The sequence below is a fragment of the Myotis nattereri genome (genome assembly GCF_964212035.1).
Source record: "Myotis nattereri genome assembly, chromosome: 4".
NCBI classification, from domain to species: Eukaryota; Metazoa; Chordata; class Mammalia; order Chiroptera; family Vespertilionidae; genus Myotis; species Myotis nattereri.
In genome coordinates, this window is record NC_138079.1 from 44002861 (window position 1) to 44019633 (window position 16773).

General features: G+C 40.9%; 1 protein-coding gene across 3 annotated transcripts in view; it reads left to right on the top strand.

Moving 5' to 3' along the window:
• The window catches only part of RASGRF2 (Ras protein specific guanine nucleotide releasing factor 2), a 187754-nt gene that overhangs the window by 130511 nt on the left and 40470 nt on the right, over nt 1–16773 (top strand). The window contains exon 18 of one of the 3 annotated variants that reach the window (XM_081088646.1): nt 14337–14483. The exons of the other annotated variants lie outside the window; for them this stretch is intronic. Within the exon in view, the coding sequence (XP_080944772.1) occupies nt 14337–14483 (147 nt within the window). The remainder of the gene's footprint in view (nt 1–14336; nt 14484–16773) is intronic. 3 annotated transcript variants of the gene reach the window in all.

Sequence of the window (16773 nt, forward strand, 5' to 3'; positions counted from 1 at the left end):
ACATGAAGTCAGCTCTGCCTCTCACAGTCTAGTCAGGAGTTCAGTAGTTTTCTAATGCTCAGGGTGTGCCTTTCTGTGCACTTTAGGACCTTACCCTGGTTCTGGAGAACTTTCTGTGGTGAAGAACATGCTAATAGAAAGAGAAAAATTATCTAAACCCAGAATTCCCGATTCTCTGAAGAGACTACACATTTTTAAACAGTTAATATACAGTAAAATACTTTCTGCCCTGGCCATGTAGCTCATTTGGTTAGAGCATCATCCTGATACACCAAAGTTGTGGGTTTGGTCCCCAGTCCGAGTACATACAAGAAGCAACCAATGAATGCATGAATGCTGGAACAACAAGTCAATGTTTCTCTCTCTCCCTTTCTCTCTCTCTTTAAAAAAATAAATTTATATTTTTAATTTAAAAAATAAAATACTTTTAACAATGAGAGAGCATAATCTCTGATGAGTCAGAAAGATTCTCACTATCTAATGATGACTCAGAATAATAATAAACCAAAAATAATCACATAAGACTGAAAAGCTTTCCGGTTTCCTGGAATTTTTGATTATTTGATTATTCATGATAATGTTGTGATTATATAACATTGCATCAGCTCTATACATGAAAAAGGATGAGATAGGATTTCAGTAATAACATTTTTCAAAGTAGTTAAAGGTTAAGTATGGCAGTCCAAGTAATGTGTAGAAATGTACTCCTTTTGCATAGTTAATGGTGCAATTCAGCTCAGTTTTACTGAGCCTTAAGACTTTTGAAGTATATAGTAAGGGAGAAGTGAACTTTTGATCTGCGAGAAAATATTCTATATGTATTCCTTACTTTATACAACCAAAGAGCATTTTATTGACATTTGTAGCCTGTGTCTTCACAAGTTCTTGGATGACCTAAAGAGGCAGTGTGATTAACACGTACTATTAATTAGCCTGTCTTATTAATTGTGAATAAATAGTAATTGTGCATAGGTTTTGCAGAGGGCCTCACAAAATCACATCTATGTTGTACAAACCCCTGTCCTTTGCTCTCCTGTTGGGCATTTTTGTTTTCAAATGGAGTAGTTGCACTTACTACCAACATGATAATAGTAATAATAATAAAGTTACAAACTCCTGTAAGATACATATATACTGTGCACTATTCAGAGCTTATTATGCTAACTGATATGTTGCAGTTATTATACTCACTTCCCAGTAGAGAAACTTGAGATACAGAGAGTAAATCACCTAAGGTCACATAGGTGTAAGAGGCAGATTTTACTCCTGTCATCTGGCAAACGAAGAGAGGACCCACAGGATCCATTACTAGTCCCAGCCTGTGCCTGACATATAGAGGGCAGAGCTGGGCTTCATTCTTTGGGTTTCTGTAGCACCACCATCTTTTTTGGAGGACAAAAACATTTCTGTTGGGTGGTCTGTGGTTTTAAAAATATGCCCACAGATTTTTTCATACTCCTTCCTTCAAGAGGCAGAACTTGCTTTCCCTTCCCTTCTGCATGGGCATGACTTGCTTCTAACAAATAAAATTAAGCAGAAATGACCATGTGTGACTTTGGAGCCTAGGTTATCAAAAGGCAAGCAGCATTTGCCTTAGTCAATCTTTCTCTTGGTTCATGTGTTCTGGAGGAAATGGCTTCCATGTTATGAGGAGAGGCCCATGAGACCAGCAAGACACTATGAAGCAGTATTCTTGCCAATAGCCTCATGAGTTAGAAGTGGATCCTCTAGCCCCAGCCGAGCCTTCAGATGACTGCAGCTCTGGTGCACATCTGGACTGCAAACTCATGAGAAACCCTGGGCCAGAGCCACCCAACTAAGCCACTTCCAAAATATTGTCCTGAAGAAACTATGAGAATAAATGATTATTGGTTTAAGTCTCTAAGTTTTAGGGTAATTTATTAATGCAGCAATAGATAACTACTACAGGTGGTTTCATAGTAGCCAGTAAACCTTGGCCAAATATTCATAATCAAATTGAGTTTCAAGAACATATTTTCATTTTGGAAAAGGATGCATGTCTGGCTGTTTCCTATGGGACAGAGCACCCCAGGCTTATTCCCTACCAAATACTTTGAAGTCGTGGGTCTATATCTAAAATTAGGATATGGCTTAAATCTACCTCATATTTCAATATCTCTGAATAGTCAGTCCTCTCTTCTCCCTTTACCTGTAGTGCTCTGAATGGAATAAAATGATTTTTCTGCAATTTGAAAGCTGAGAGCAGTTTGATTTTAACACAACTGTTGCTTAGCAATAAGAAGACACTTAATGGCTCTGCTCTCTTCTGCAAACTGAGAGGAGCCTCCCTGTGTAGCTATTGTCTGTCTGTAATGCAGAATTTAAAGTTGTAATGTTCATTTTAGGATAAAATTGAAGTTGGCCTATGTGACACATTACACTTACTCTAGCATCTCAGCTTCCCAGGGGGTTGCACTGTCCCAGTTTAATGCTCCTTTGCAGAAAAGCCCATCTCTTGGAATTATGGAACATTTAGAAGGCAAAGACAAAGTTCTAAGAAGCTAGTAAATTACTTATTTGTAGATGGTTTTTATTCCCTATATACTGAATTTGTGATTCTGGGACTAAAAACTTGGTTCTTAAAATACTGTGATTAGCAAGTGGGAAGGGGTTATAGAGGACTAGGGTTTCTGGGAGATTTGGGGGAGTGGGAGAAGGTGGGAAGACTAGCTGTACTGGCCTCAATACCCAGCTCTTTGGAAAGGCTCCTAGAAATGTTAGCTGCTTACATTTTTTAAAAGCAAAGTCTAAATTCGATTGTTCATCAGAGAGCTTGGTTTAGAGACTCAGAAATCTCTGCCTGAATTAAAAGCATTATTCTTTCCTACTCTTCAGATTAAATGATACAGGAGTTTATTTGATTTTGTTTAATTAGTTATATGCCCAGTGCCATACCAGATGCTGGAGAAAGATAAAAATGAAATAGGAAGCATTGCCTACACTCTACGAACTGACAATCCAGTTGAGGAGATTAGATGAGCAGGCAGAAAGTAAATCTTCAATGATCAAGATGTGAACTCCAGGATCCTGATAATAACCAGCATAATTATTGGCCATGTTGTTAAACTTCGGACTTGAAAACCAAGGGAAAATGTCACATTTGCAAAATAACAAGGCTTCAGTGCATGACCCTGAAAGAAAAGGTTAATATAGTTTCAAAGTATTTCATACACTCTTCCAATTAGCTTGCTCAAGGAGCAAGGGTTTCTTTCTTCCTTTTTTATTTTTATTTTTTTAACTTTGAGACATTTTTTTCCCTGTGGATCTGCAAGTTATTTCTTTATGGGTGCACACTTTATGGTGTGTGTGATAATTTTAGGAATTTAGCTGGTATTAGATCTAGTGGAGACGGCATCCATCATCCTGGATTAAATTAATATTTCCAAGATTTCTACACGTGCATCATAATGAGAAGTAATGAAAGATTTATATGGAAGCAAATTACATTTCAGTGGCTTCAAAAAATGAGGAGCCATAAGCCCACAGAAAACCCAAAATAGGCTAGTTGAAATAGAGTAAAATAATTGTATTATGATCTGTTTTTGTATGCATGTGTGTGTTGTTTTTAAAATAAATGTGGCACATAGTCATGGAGGACCAAGCATCTCCTTTTTCAGGTATGATTGGATCACTAGCTACAAAGGCTCTGAAGCCAGATATTGAATTATGTGTAGCATTCAAGTGGCAACAGCTCAGATGCTACCTGCCTATAATCTTTACAGGCTTTCCTTTGTGCTTGCTTCTAATTTTCCAGATTCTGTACACAATTCAGAATCCATTCAAAATAGAGCAGCTTAGTCAAGGTAAACCTCCCCCTGGCAAATAAACTTACACTGCCAGAGTCAGTTTTCTTGGTTCTTGTGGATTGTGTATAAGATGAGGCACAGTCCTCTTTAGAAGCAAAGGCACCCAAATCCAACAGTCTCTTCAAAGGCCAGAGTTGCCTGCCTCTGTCTTACTCACCTCCCTCACTGCAGTGTTAGAGATTTGAAATGATGCTCTCATTCCTTTTGTTCTATTTGAGCACTGTGGATTTATGAAGACCTAATCTTATACCTTTTGTTTGTATACTGCCTTATGGTTTTAAAGCTCCTTAATGAGTAATGGTATATGTGTCCATCACAACATGCCTGGGAAGTGGGAAAGCAGATGTCATCATCATCCTCTTTGACTTTATAAAGAAACAAGCTCAGCGAGGTAAAGTGACTTACTCATGAGAAGTTATACATTGCAAGGATAGGATCTGAGTCCCAGTCTCTGGACAACCAGTCCAGTGCTTATTCTGTTAACCCAGGTGACTTTTGTAAAGTGGTATTTCAGAGCCATGTGCCTCTGATGTTTCTAGGAATAATTGAACAATTAATTGGTATGCGATTATTTGGTCTTCAATTAACTGGCCTCTGATGATTTTAATTATTGATAATCTTCAAGTGTGAATCTCAACTTTCTTCCCTCTCAGAAGCAGTCACTTCCTGTAAGTAAGGCGGTTTTGAGGACTGCCTTTTATTCCCGTTTCCTTGGTGTGTGTCATAGTTTGTGTTTCATTTCCCAGGAGGGCTCAGGGCCTAGCACCAGCGCGTTCCTGAAGAGGATACTTGGATAATGGTTGATACCCAGAAAGACATTTTGGGGGATTTGAACAATTTCCCTTGTTTTCCCAAACACTTCTTCAGATAAACATCCTGTCAAGTAGAAGAAACTCCTGGACTCACCAACCAGCTTTTACTGATTTACTTTTTCATTTAAAAATCCACCCACCATGCATTTCTTTGAAGTGCATTCTGCCACTCAGCTACCTTCTATAGTGACTTCAAGATAGAAAAGCCTCTCATTTTCAAAGATTGACAGCCCTGTTTTCTTAAAAAATTTAAACAGCTTTGTTAAGATATATTTCATATATCATACAACTCACCAATTTAAACATGCAATTCGATGGCTTTTAGTAGTGCCCTGCCATCATTAGTGGGCTCCTAATCTTAATGTTGAGAACCCTCCGCTGCCTACGGTGGGAAACAATTCATTCGGGATCCATGGTGGACTGATTGTCTGGTCTTGCTTGGACCATGTATAGGACGTGGGTGGAGAATAGAGTTAAGAGGCTCCCTTGCCTTCTCAGGAGTTAATAGTCCTGGGGATGTGAGCTTCTCTGCCTATTACTTTAAGAGTGGGAAGAAAGGCTGTGTGCCCTTCCTGGGGATGGTGCTTGCTGGAGAAGTGACCTCTGGTTGCTGGGGTCCGGCGGTCTGGCAGTGGACAAAGAAATTATTCAGGGAACAGGGGCCACGAGGGCCTTAGAGAGAAGAGGGTATTGATAAGGGCAGTTAAGAATGAGTCTCCAAGGAATCTGGATTGAAAAGTGGTCAAGAAAGTGGATTTGGTGCCAAATAAAGCTGCGTCTGAGTTCTGCCACTTGTCTAAGGTGATCTAAGGCAGCCCCTCTGAGTCTCATTTTTCTCATCTTTAAAGTGAGGGTAATGATTGTACCTATACATAGAGTTGTAATGAGGATTAAATGTGATGATTCTTATACTGTTCTTAGCTCCACATTCAAAACCAATTAAGCGCTCTATGAATATTTCTTGTTGTTATTATTGACTGTTTCCTCCATATGATTTATAAGCTTCTTGAGAATAGGGACTGTTGTGTTTACCATTACAGCCTCTATTACTGTGACAAGCCAGAGTGTTAAGTTGAAATGAATGCATTCCCCTGTTGCCCATTTATTCTCACTACCTCTTCCTGTCTCATTTACAAGCACACGTGTGTGTGTGTATACACACACACACACACACACACGCACACACACACACAGGCATGCATACTACCCCTGCAAAAGTGTATCAATTGTGTGCTATCCTGTGGTTTTCTGATGAAAGGAGTGTAGTTTGGGGCACTCTCAAGAGATCTAGAATTGGCTTTGTTAAATGAATCCATGCTAAGTAACGGAATTCACTATAGCAGACGCTTGTGTATATTGACAGGCATTTTGGGAGAGAAGAGATGAGGCTCCCCAGTATGTTTTTAAAGCAGTGATGGTAGGACATGCTTAGGACTTGCATTGGACTGTTCTGGAAGGGGTAGGAGGCTGAGAAATGCTAGTGTAGACATTTTCTATGGATTCTATATGGGACATGGTGGAAAGGAAAGAAGTGATGCAGATGATTAGATTTCAAGTCCAAGGTCTGACAGACTAAGTTAACAATGATCTCAGTTCGCAAGCTAAGTGTTAAGTGTCAGCAAGAAATCTAAACAGGGAGAACGAAAGAGAGGGGACCAGATACACGTCCAAGACGGCTTGTCCAAGCCCTCTTAGCCCTGGAGCGGCACCCCCTGAGCTTATTTATGCCTCGTGTTCACTTTGGAAAGGGCTTGAGGCAGATCCCTGGTTGCATTGCGAGTCAGAAGACATTGCCTAGCTCCATCTGGACACAGTCTGAGGGAGACTGGGTTTTTGGGCAGAGGGAATGGGTATCTTAATACTAAAAATTAAGTTTGCAACCTTGTATTCTGAAAGCTTCACACATTCCAGTGAACAAATCTTATGCAAATTGTTACCAATAGGTGTATTTTCTGATCCTAAAAACATGCATACCTTTTAATATATACATATTAAAAATCTCAAAAAAAAAATCTCAGCAAGGTTTTCAATTTCTTTCCTTTTCTCTTTATCTTTTTTTTTTTTTTTTTAATTTTTATTGAGTGCTAACATTTCTATGGAAATGCAAAGGACTCAGAATAGCCAAGACAGTTCTGGAAAGTAAGAACTAAGTTGGAGGATTTCTACTTCCTGATTTAAAAATTTTATAAAAACTTTTCAAAAGTTTAGCAAAATAGAGAAAACCAAGATGGCGACATTGGTAAACACCTGTACTTGCTGCCTCTCACAACCACATCAAAACTACAATTAAAAGACAAAACAACTATCATCCCGAACCGTGGGAAAGAAAAAAGCACATTGAGATGGGTAGGAGGTGTGGAGGCGCGCATGGAATGGGCTGGCAACCAGGTGCGCTATTGTGTTTTTTTCCAATTGGGAGGGAGATACAAGCTCCCAATTGATCTGAACTCCAGTTCCGGGCGAGACTCTGGAGACCCATACTTATATGGGGAGAAAATGGACTGTCTGGCCTTGGGCCAGAACTCAAGGGCGGCTTTCTCTCAGAGGTGCTTGCAGCAATCATTTTTCCTGCCCTGGGGGTGGGGCTGTGGGAGGGGGTGCCTCTGATGCAGGGTTGACTGGCAGCCATTGCTGTTTGCTCCGCCTTGGTGATTCCCTGAGACCCTGCCCCACCCAATTTACAGCCCCACCCAAGCTATGCGCAGCAGCTTTCGCATATGAATGGCATGTCCTTTCTCAGCTTAAAACCTGTCAAACTGCAGCCCTGTCAGAGAGCCCCAAAGCTTCCAAAAGAAGGCCCACGGCTCAGCAGCAGCAGCCTGCTTTGCTTCACAGCTGGGCTTCATCTGCGCACTTCCAAACCCCCTACAAAGAGGAGGAATCTGCAGATCTCTCTGTAGCTCCTGCTGGGTGGCCTCAGGCAGTGGCTGACTTTGTACCTCCTTGGAGATCCAAGAGCCAGTGTACCCAGTGGTCAGTGTGAGACCGTACCGGATTACAACTCTTCACATCCATAAGCGACACACTCAAGGGGCAGACTCAGTGAGACCAAAGCCCCATTGAAGCAAGTCCTGCCCCAGAAGGGTGTCTCCTGCACAGCAGTCCTTCCATTGTAGACACAGCTGGTCCTCACAGCCAATTCGCCTGGAGGTCAATTCCTTCCAGTGATACCAACAGCAATCAAGGCTTAACTACAGCAAGAGTGTGCACATAGCCCACAAAGGGGTACACCAAGAGTGTCCACCTCAGGTGATTGGGGAGGCTGAGCCACTGGGGCCTATAGGACACCTACCACACAAGGCCACTCTATCAACACAGGGAAGCAGCCAAAATGCGGAGACAAAGAAACGTGTCACGAATGAAAGAAATGGAGGAAAGCAAACTATTGGATATAGAGTTCAAAAACCACAGTTATAAGGTTACTTAAAAATCTTCTGAAAACCTCCAAGGAACTTAGTGAGACCTCTGAGGAACTTAGTGAGACCTTCAAGGATCTTAGTGAGAATGCCAAAAAAATGGAAAAGGACCAGCCAGAAATTAAGCATACATTAACTGAAATAAAGAATAATATACAGAGATTCAACAGTAGACTAGAGGATCCCAAGAATCAAATCAAAGATTTGAAATACTAGGAAGCAAAAAACACCCAACTGGAAGAGCAAAAAGAAATAAGAATCCAAAAATATGAAGATAGTGTAAGGAGCCTCTGGGACAACTTCAAGCGTACCAACATCCAAATTATGGGGTTGCCAGGAGAAGAGAAAGAGAGCAAGATATTAAAAACCTAATTGAAGAAATAATGACAGAAAACTTCCCCTACCTGGTGAAAGAAATAGACTTGCAGGTCCAGGTAGCGCAGAGAACCCCAAACAAAAGGAATCCAAAGAGGACCACACCAAGACACATCATAATTAAAATGCCATGAGTAAAAGACAAAGAGAGAATCTTAAAAGCAGCAAGAGAAAAACAGTTAGTTACCTACAAGGGAGTACCCATACGACTGTCAGCTGATTTCTCAACAGAAACCATGCAAGCCAGAAGGGAGTGGCAAGAAATATTCAAATTGATGAATAGCAAGAACCTACAACCAAGATTACTTTACCCAGCAAAGCTATCATTCAGAATTGAAGGTCAGATAAAGAGCTTCACAGATAAGAAAAAGCTAAAGGAGTTCATCACCACCAAACCAGTATTATATGAAATGCTGAAGGGTATTCTTTAAGAAGAGGAGGAAGAAGAAAAAGGTAAAGATAAAAATTATGACCAACAAATACATATCTATCAACAAGTGAATCTAAAAATCAAATGAATAAAAAATCTGATGAACAGAATAAACTGGTGAATGTAATAGAATCAGGGGCATGGAAAGGGAGCAGACTGACAATTCTTGGGGGGAAGAGGGTGTGGAGGGTGCAGGAAGAGATTGGACAAAAATCTTACACCTATGGATGAGGACAGTGTGGGGTGGTGAGGGCATAGGGAACTGGGTGGAGAGGAGCTATGGGGAGAAAAAAGGGGAACATCTGTAATAATCTAAACAATAAAGATTTAAAAAAAAGTTTAGCAAAATAGTATGGTATTGGCATTAGGATATTCATATATATGTATGGAACAGAAGTAGGAGTCCAGAAATAAATTTTTACATTTATAGTCCACTGGTTTTCTTTAAAGGTACTAAAGCAATTTAATGGGGAAAAGAGTAGTCTTTTTAACAAATGGTGCTGGAGCAATTGGCTGGTTACAAGCAAAAAAGATTAACTTAATCCTAAATGTAAGGGCAAAAATTATGAACTTCATTAAGAAACATAGGAGAAAATATTAGTGCATGGGGTTGGGCAAAGAATTTTTAGAAAAAAGATCAAAAGCAAGATCCATAAATGGATAACTTGAACTTTATCAAAATTGGAAAGTTTTGTGCTTTGAATATCAACATGAAGAAAGCAAAAAAAGATAATCCATAGAGAAATGGGAGGAAATATTTACAAATCATATATTTGACAAAGGTTTTCTATCTATTCAGATCATACAAAGAACTCTTACAGCTCAGTAATAAGAAATAAAACTAGGTGGACAATTTGAATAGGTAAACAAATGGCTAAAAAGCACATGAAAAGATGGGTCATTAGGGGAAATGTAACTGAAAACCTCAATAAGATACTACTTCATACCCATTTGAATTGCTATAATAAAATTGACAGAAAATTACAAGTGGTAGTCAGAATGTGGAGAGACAAAAACCCTCATACATTTGCTGGTGGAGATGTAAATATAGCAGCTACTTTGGAAAATAGTTTGCCAGTTGAATAGTTTCATAGAATGTTCAACATAAGCTTATCATAGGATCGAGTGATTCCACTCCTGGGTATTCGGCATCTATGCAAGAGAAATGAAGCCATATGTTCACACAAAGACTCATACATGAATTTTTATAGCAGCATTATTCATAGTAGCCCCAAATTAGAAAAAATTCTAATGTGCACCAACAAGTGAATGGCTAAAATGAATGTGATACAATAAAATATTATTCTGCATTAAAAAGGAATGAATGGTGGTGAATGCTACAACATGAATGAACTTCGAAAATATTATGCTAAGTCAGCATCAGCAATGTTTTTTAGAAGATGAGATAGTAAATGTTTTAGGCTTGTGGACCATATGGTCTCTGCCCTCATAGTGCTAACGCAGCAATAGACAATATACAAATGATCAGGTGTGACTGTACTCTAATAAAACTTTATTTACAAAAACAGGCAGCAGGTTGGAGGACTCCTGTGCAAAGGGGAAAAAGCCAGATGTAAGAAAATCAACACAGTATGATTCCATTTTTATGTAATGTCTAGAAAAAGTAAATCTACAAAGACAGCAAACAGATCCATGACTGCCTGGCTTGGGTTGGGAACAGGGATTGACTACAAATTGCCACTAGGGATATTTTGGTGTTCTTGAAGCACAAAAGTTTTCAATTTTGATAAAGTCCAATCTACCCATTTATGGATCTTGCTTTTGATGTTGTTCCTAAAAATTCTTTGCCCATCCCAATGTACTAAGATTTTCTCCTATGTTTCTTATTGAAGTTCATAATTTTCGCCCTTACATTTAGGATTAAGTTAATCATTTTTGCTTGTAGCCAGCCAATTGCTCCAGCACCATTTGTTGAGAAGACTATTCTTTTCCCCATTAAATTGCTTTAATACCTTTATAGAAAATCAATGGACCATAAATGTAAGAATTTATTTCTGTACTCCTACTTCTGTTCCATTTATATACATATATATATGCATATATATGAATATCTTTATGCCAGTACCATACTATCTTGCTAAATTTTTGAAAAGTCTTTATAAAATTGGATTGTGATTATTGTTGCACAGCCCTCTAAACTAAATATTAGTAAATTATGCACTTAAAATTGGTGAATTTCATAGTATGTGAGCTGTTTCTTAATAACCTTTTAAAATTATTTGTACTTTCATTTATTTTTCCTGTTATTTTGCTGACTTAACCATTTTATTCTTATTACGTTTATCTTCAGTGAAAAACATATTTTATTAGGGACTCTAGTATTCAAGCTAAGAACAATGCTTAGAGAGTTTTATAAATGCCTTTGAACTCTTCCTTCTAGAGCGAAAGTTGATATGAGTTAGGTGAGTTCTTTTTGACCTCTTTCCCAGGGATCTTATAAGAAAAATCCTTGTTAGAACTCTGAAGGAAGCTTTCTAGCATTAGCAATGCCACAGTATCTGGAGCCAAATTCCAGGGATTGTAGTTTTGAAGCTGGATAATAATGGATATTTTAATTGTATGTTTTTTCCTTGCCTTCTTTAAAAGTTCTTATAATATCTAACCTAGAGTAGAGTTGGTTAATTTATCCAATGCTGAAGGAATTGTCCATGCCTTTTGAAGATTATGCTAAGAAGAGAGCATTGATGTTTTGCTGGTTGTCCACTGTGATCATTGCATCCCTGTCATGTGATCAGAGTCTCAGAGGGTTCAAGAACTCAACTCGGATTCTGTCTGGGGATCATTGCCTAACTTCCCACTTCATCTTACCAAGAGAGTAAGTTAGTCAAGTGTAGAACTTGCCTATGTATCAAAAATGGTATTCTGATACATAGGCAAGTTCTCAAAGGATAAAAAGTTACCTTGCTGGTGACAGAATTGATCATACATGATGGTTGGTGTGCTGCTCTGCTGGGTTGATTTTATTTCCATCATTGGAGAGCATTTCCTAGGTGTGATCATGAAAGAAAACAGTCTTGTGTCTGGGATGATGTTAGGGAATAAGCTCTAATGAATGAACTCGCTGTGCGATTGGGATGCTGTTAATTCTCGCTCTTAAACCTGAGTATATGAGCTGGATCTTAGCATCTTCAGGAACCAGAAGCAGAAACGGACCCCTCCGGAGGATGTGCTGTTTACCCGTCATGGGCTTTTATAATGTTGGCTGAGCTCACTGAACATTATCCAGCTGGAGAGGACCTCCTAGTCCAAATATAAATACTGTTTTGTCCCCAGTGTAGCCTCTCCACTTTATATACAAAGATCCCTGTATATGCACTGCGTGCAAATAATTTGCTACTTGAAATCCTCGGAATGAAGATATTACTATGAACATTTATTGGCACCAATGAATTCATTGGCCACATGTTAGTCCTGTTAGCTTATCATCTTCTATTTAAATTCTTTTATTTTGTTAGTCAGACTTTTACTCTGAATCTATAGAACGATCCTTTGCAGTGGTGAGGTTTTCATTTTAATGAGGCTCAGGTTCTGCCAGGCAAACAGAGACAGAGACAGGCTTTTTAAAACTCTCACGGGCTGACTATCTTCTAAACATGGGCAAAGAGGGCCTGATTCACCCAGGACTGTCCTCAGGGTGAATCAGGCCCTCTGGACTCTCTGTATATGCTTCTCTGTGAAGTCTCCTTACCTCTACTAGGGTTCCCTTTTCCCTTCCCTTCCCTTCCCTCCCCTCCCCTCCCCTCCCCTCCCCTCCCCTCCCCTCCCCTCCTTTCCCCTCCCTGTCCTCCCTTCCCTCCCCTCCTCCCCTCCCTTCCCCTCCCTGTCCTCCCTCCCCTCCCCTCCTCCCCTCCCTTCCCCTCCCTCTCCTCCCTCCCCTCCCCTCCCCTCCCCTCCCCCTCCCCCTCCCCCTCCCCTCCCCCTCTCCCTCTGTTGGGGGCTGGGGCTGGGCAGAGTTGGAAAGCATGTGTAATCAGTATGAGTGTTGACGTAGAAATCAGGCAGGTTTATTAGAAAGCAGGCCTCAGCACGGCAAACCTGAAGAGCCCCGAGATGCAGTGTCTCCAAATGGGGAACATGCTGTTTTAGTTGAATGCCAAGACTTGCTCAGGCACTGTCTCCCTCATCTGACATCTGACAGGAAAGGTAGCTCCTGAGCATCATGGAATAATTCCTGGGCATTTGGCATCGGGCACTTGCTGTCTGCTACCTGTGAAAGCTTGGGTGTGGGGAACACATTAGCTATTTTTCTTGGGAAGAGATTTATTGTAAGGACTTGGGTACATAGGCTTGAAGCTGGGCTTCCAGGATTCACTTTTGAGACACCAAGTAGAACTGACCCCCAGGGGGCGCTGCCTCTGCTGTCCTGGATGGGGAGCAAGTAAGAGATGGCTGCGGAAAATTCTGCCTTAGGAAGACACCCACGGGCTGCATCAGGGATCAGGACCCTGCCGCTGCCTCTGTGGGCCTGGACACTGGGATGCTGCTGCACTGGCAATGGCCTTCGTCTACCTTCCACCGTCCAGGCCCGAATCTGCATTCAGAACCTGAGTTGCAGGAGAGTCTGAGAAATGCTTTCTAGCTTTTGAACTGCCCAGTTCGGAATACAGGAAGGATCCCCTCTCAACCTTAGTCTTTTACATGTAGTCAGTTATTCTTATAAAAGAAACTGTGCATTTTTAACCATCTCAGTTTAATACATATACAAATATATATTAGAATGTGCAAAAATTGAAATAGTCAAATAGACACATAAGGTGCTGTCCCAAAATTAAATGCATCTCTGTTGACCCCCAAACTCACTAATTTAAAGTATCTTTAAGCGAAGCAAATTTTGTGCAATATGTGGTCTCGCTAGAAAAGAAACATGCAATTAGAGGGCTCCTGTGGGATTCCAATTTCTGTGCCTGTGAGTGTACATCAGGCCTCATACTTCGATTCAGTGGTGCTTTTTTTTTTCTGACCTGGGGAAAGTACAGATGTGATGTGTGTCCCAGCATGAGATGCTATGTAACCAGAGAGCTAGGCTGGCCAACCAGGAGGTGTTTGTTCATTCTAGAAGCCTTATAAATTAGAGTTCTAGAAATTAGAAGTCTATATTAGATTAGGAAATTAGAACCTGTGACTACTATAGTCACATCCATGGTTGATGTGAATGGTACCTGGTGACATTGTGCAGTGCAAAAACTTTGCTACTCTATTAGGTCATTATGGGGGTTAAATAAGTTAATAATATGTGTAAAGTGTTAGAACAGTGCATGCATATAATAAACACTATAGAAGTTATTACTGTTATATCATTATTATTTTCTATAGAATGGGGATAGCTCTGACTTAAAGGATTGTTGTAAAGATTAAATGAGTTTAGTCCCTGGTATAAGTAAGCCCTGAATGAATATTAGCTATAAACAATAACAATTATAATGTTTTAACTCTTAGAATGATGCTTTCACTGTAGTGTATTTCCTAGGCCTTCTAACCCGGAGGCCTTCTACTCCTGAAGAGTTAAGACAGAGATGCTGGCTTGAATTGAGAGAGGCACACGAGGGCCATCATTTCTTCAAGACAGAGCACTTCTCAGCACCGTGCACATTTGCTCCACAGGGTTAGTATTCTTGACAGCCTTTCAGTGGAACCTCAATTCCAAGAAGTTAGTTTACTTTTGGAAAATTATATTTCTAACCAACATGATTTCACACCATACTTATTCTCTGTGTGAATAAGGTCTCTGCCCTCAAAATTGGGCAATGTTTGATGAAAAGGATAGTTTAGGAGTCAATATGGTTCATGAATTCCTAGTTACAATAACCAGATACTTTGGCCTAGTTTGGTAGATAATATTTTTGTACAAGTACCTGGTAGATCATTTCTAGATTGTTGACTCATTTCTTGGGAAATTGAATAAAAAATACTTTCAGAATTTGTGGTTTGAAAAAGGACTTGGTCTGTCTCCCTTGATGAGTAGTGACAGTAACAGACTCAGGGAATGGAATTCTTGGGAGCTTCTGTATCTTCTGGCAGTTGCATACCAGTTAGTAAGTGTTGGCTTGATCAGCAAAGTATGGATGCTGGGGGAAAGGAAGATGAAATTCCCATACGGGAATTGAAGTCCTATGTAGATGACATGAAGGCTTCAGGGTAGGCCAAAGAGTAACTTTGAAGCCCTAAATCAGGTTTTAAGAATTGTTAGTAGACTATTTGAAAGTTTCAACATTGAGCACTGAGCAGCCATCTTCCATTGAAATGATACAAATAGACTTTGTCTGAAATACTCTGTGGGGACATACCAAACAGGCAGAGCCAATCCCCAGCCAGGGGGGCGGGTGCCCCAAGGCTGGGCTCCGTGTTGCCCTGTGCAGGGCATTTTCCTGAGGCCGAAGTTTCCACAAGTGTATACAAGCCTCTCTTCTCAGTCCTCAGCTACTAAACTGAAAACACTTTCACTGATACCTCAAGTCTTGTGGTTACAGACCCTGGGGAGGGCAGGATGGGCGGAGAAGTGTGGTAAATTCCAAGGCAGGGAGGTTCAGGAATCTCCCGACTCAGGAAATACCAAAGTCTTCCAATAAACGGAAAGTCTGTGTTAGTATATTTATCCACAAAAGATAAAGTGAATATACAGTCTTGGATTTTTAAAAGTAAAAACAATTGAACAGATCGACTGAGTCCCCACTGTGTGTAAGATCTTTTGCATGAAGGCCCAGTGGTTCAGGACTGTGGTGTGGGGCCTCAAGCCAGGGCCCGGTTTCTTCTGATACCTGAGTGACAGTAATGTGAGAGCTGCTTCCCCCATCCTGCATCCAATATGAGCACCGTTGGAAAGTCCATCTTGCAAAGAACTCTTGGAAATATTCCCAAATTCCCAGTGCTGTTTCCCTGTCCTGACTTGCCTGCTAGTGCTCCTTGAGGCCAGATGTCATGTCCTAACTACTTCAAACCCTACCGGCTGGTTCCAGGTGCCTCTGCTGCTAATGCAGAAGCTTTGGCCGATCCACAGAGATGCTCCTGGGAAGCCTGCTGTCTTAACAGCCACCCCTGGAGCTGGTACAGATCTCTGCTAACTTCACTAGGCTACTGGCTTCCACATTCCTGAAGCCTTGGGACTTATTCCAGGACACCAGCTCAGACTCTTCTTTGCTTCTGGTGACTTGACTCTTAAGAACCCCCATCATCCTTTCCTACCGTCTGAGCTGATTTTGTCTGTGCCACACAGATCCACTTGATGCATCTCAGCGTCACTGAAACTTCAACAACAAAAAAAAATGCATTGGGTTGTGGTCTATTTCCATTCAGGGGGCCTTCTTTAAACTCATGGGTGCAGCCAGTGCATGGAATGGGTATTGCTCCACTACCCCATGAAGCACTCAGGACCATTGAGCAAGGTGACACGTCATTCCTCCTGCTGAGAGCTCTTGCCTGCTTACACATACTCTAAGGATTCCTAGAGTATGATAAGCAAGAAAGACATGACTCCTTTGTCACATGTGAGAGGGTGGCAGTGTTGAGGAAAGGCTTTTGTAAGTAGAGGGGAGGGATCCAGGGAGACTGAGGTGCTAGAGGAAAGACGGGGGGCAGGTGATTGATGATGCCAGGGAAGTGAGGGTATAGGATGCATTGTGGGAGACCTGAGTTTTGTCCAAGGAGACACTGAGGAAGGGACTTTAGAGGCATCTTGATAAGCAGCTCTTGTTACCAAAGAGGGAACCGAGACCCTGAGAGATGAAGGTACTTTCCCAAGGTCATTCAGTGAGAAAGCCCATTAGACAATCCCAAGTCCATTGTTTCTTCGATCACAGCTTGCTGCTTTCTCCAGGGTTGAAGGAAGAGAGGGAGGATGGAATTGCAGAGAATTTGAAGGAAAGGGGCGTTAGTGTCTCTTGATCATCCTCATGAGG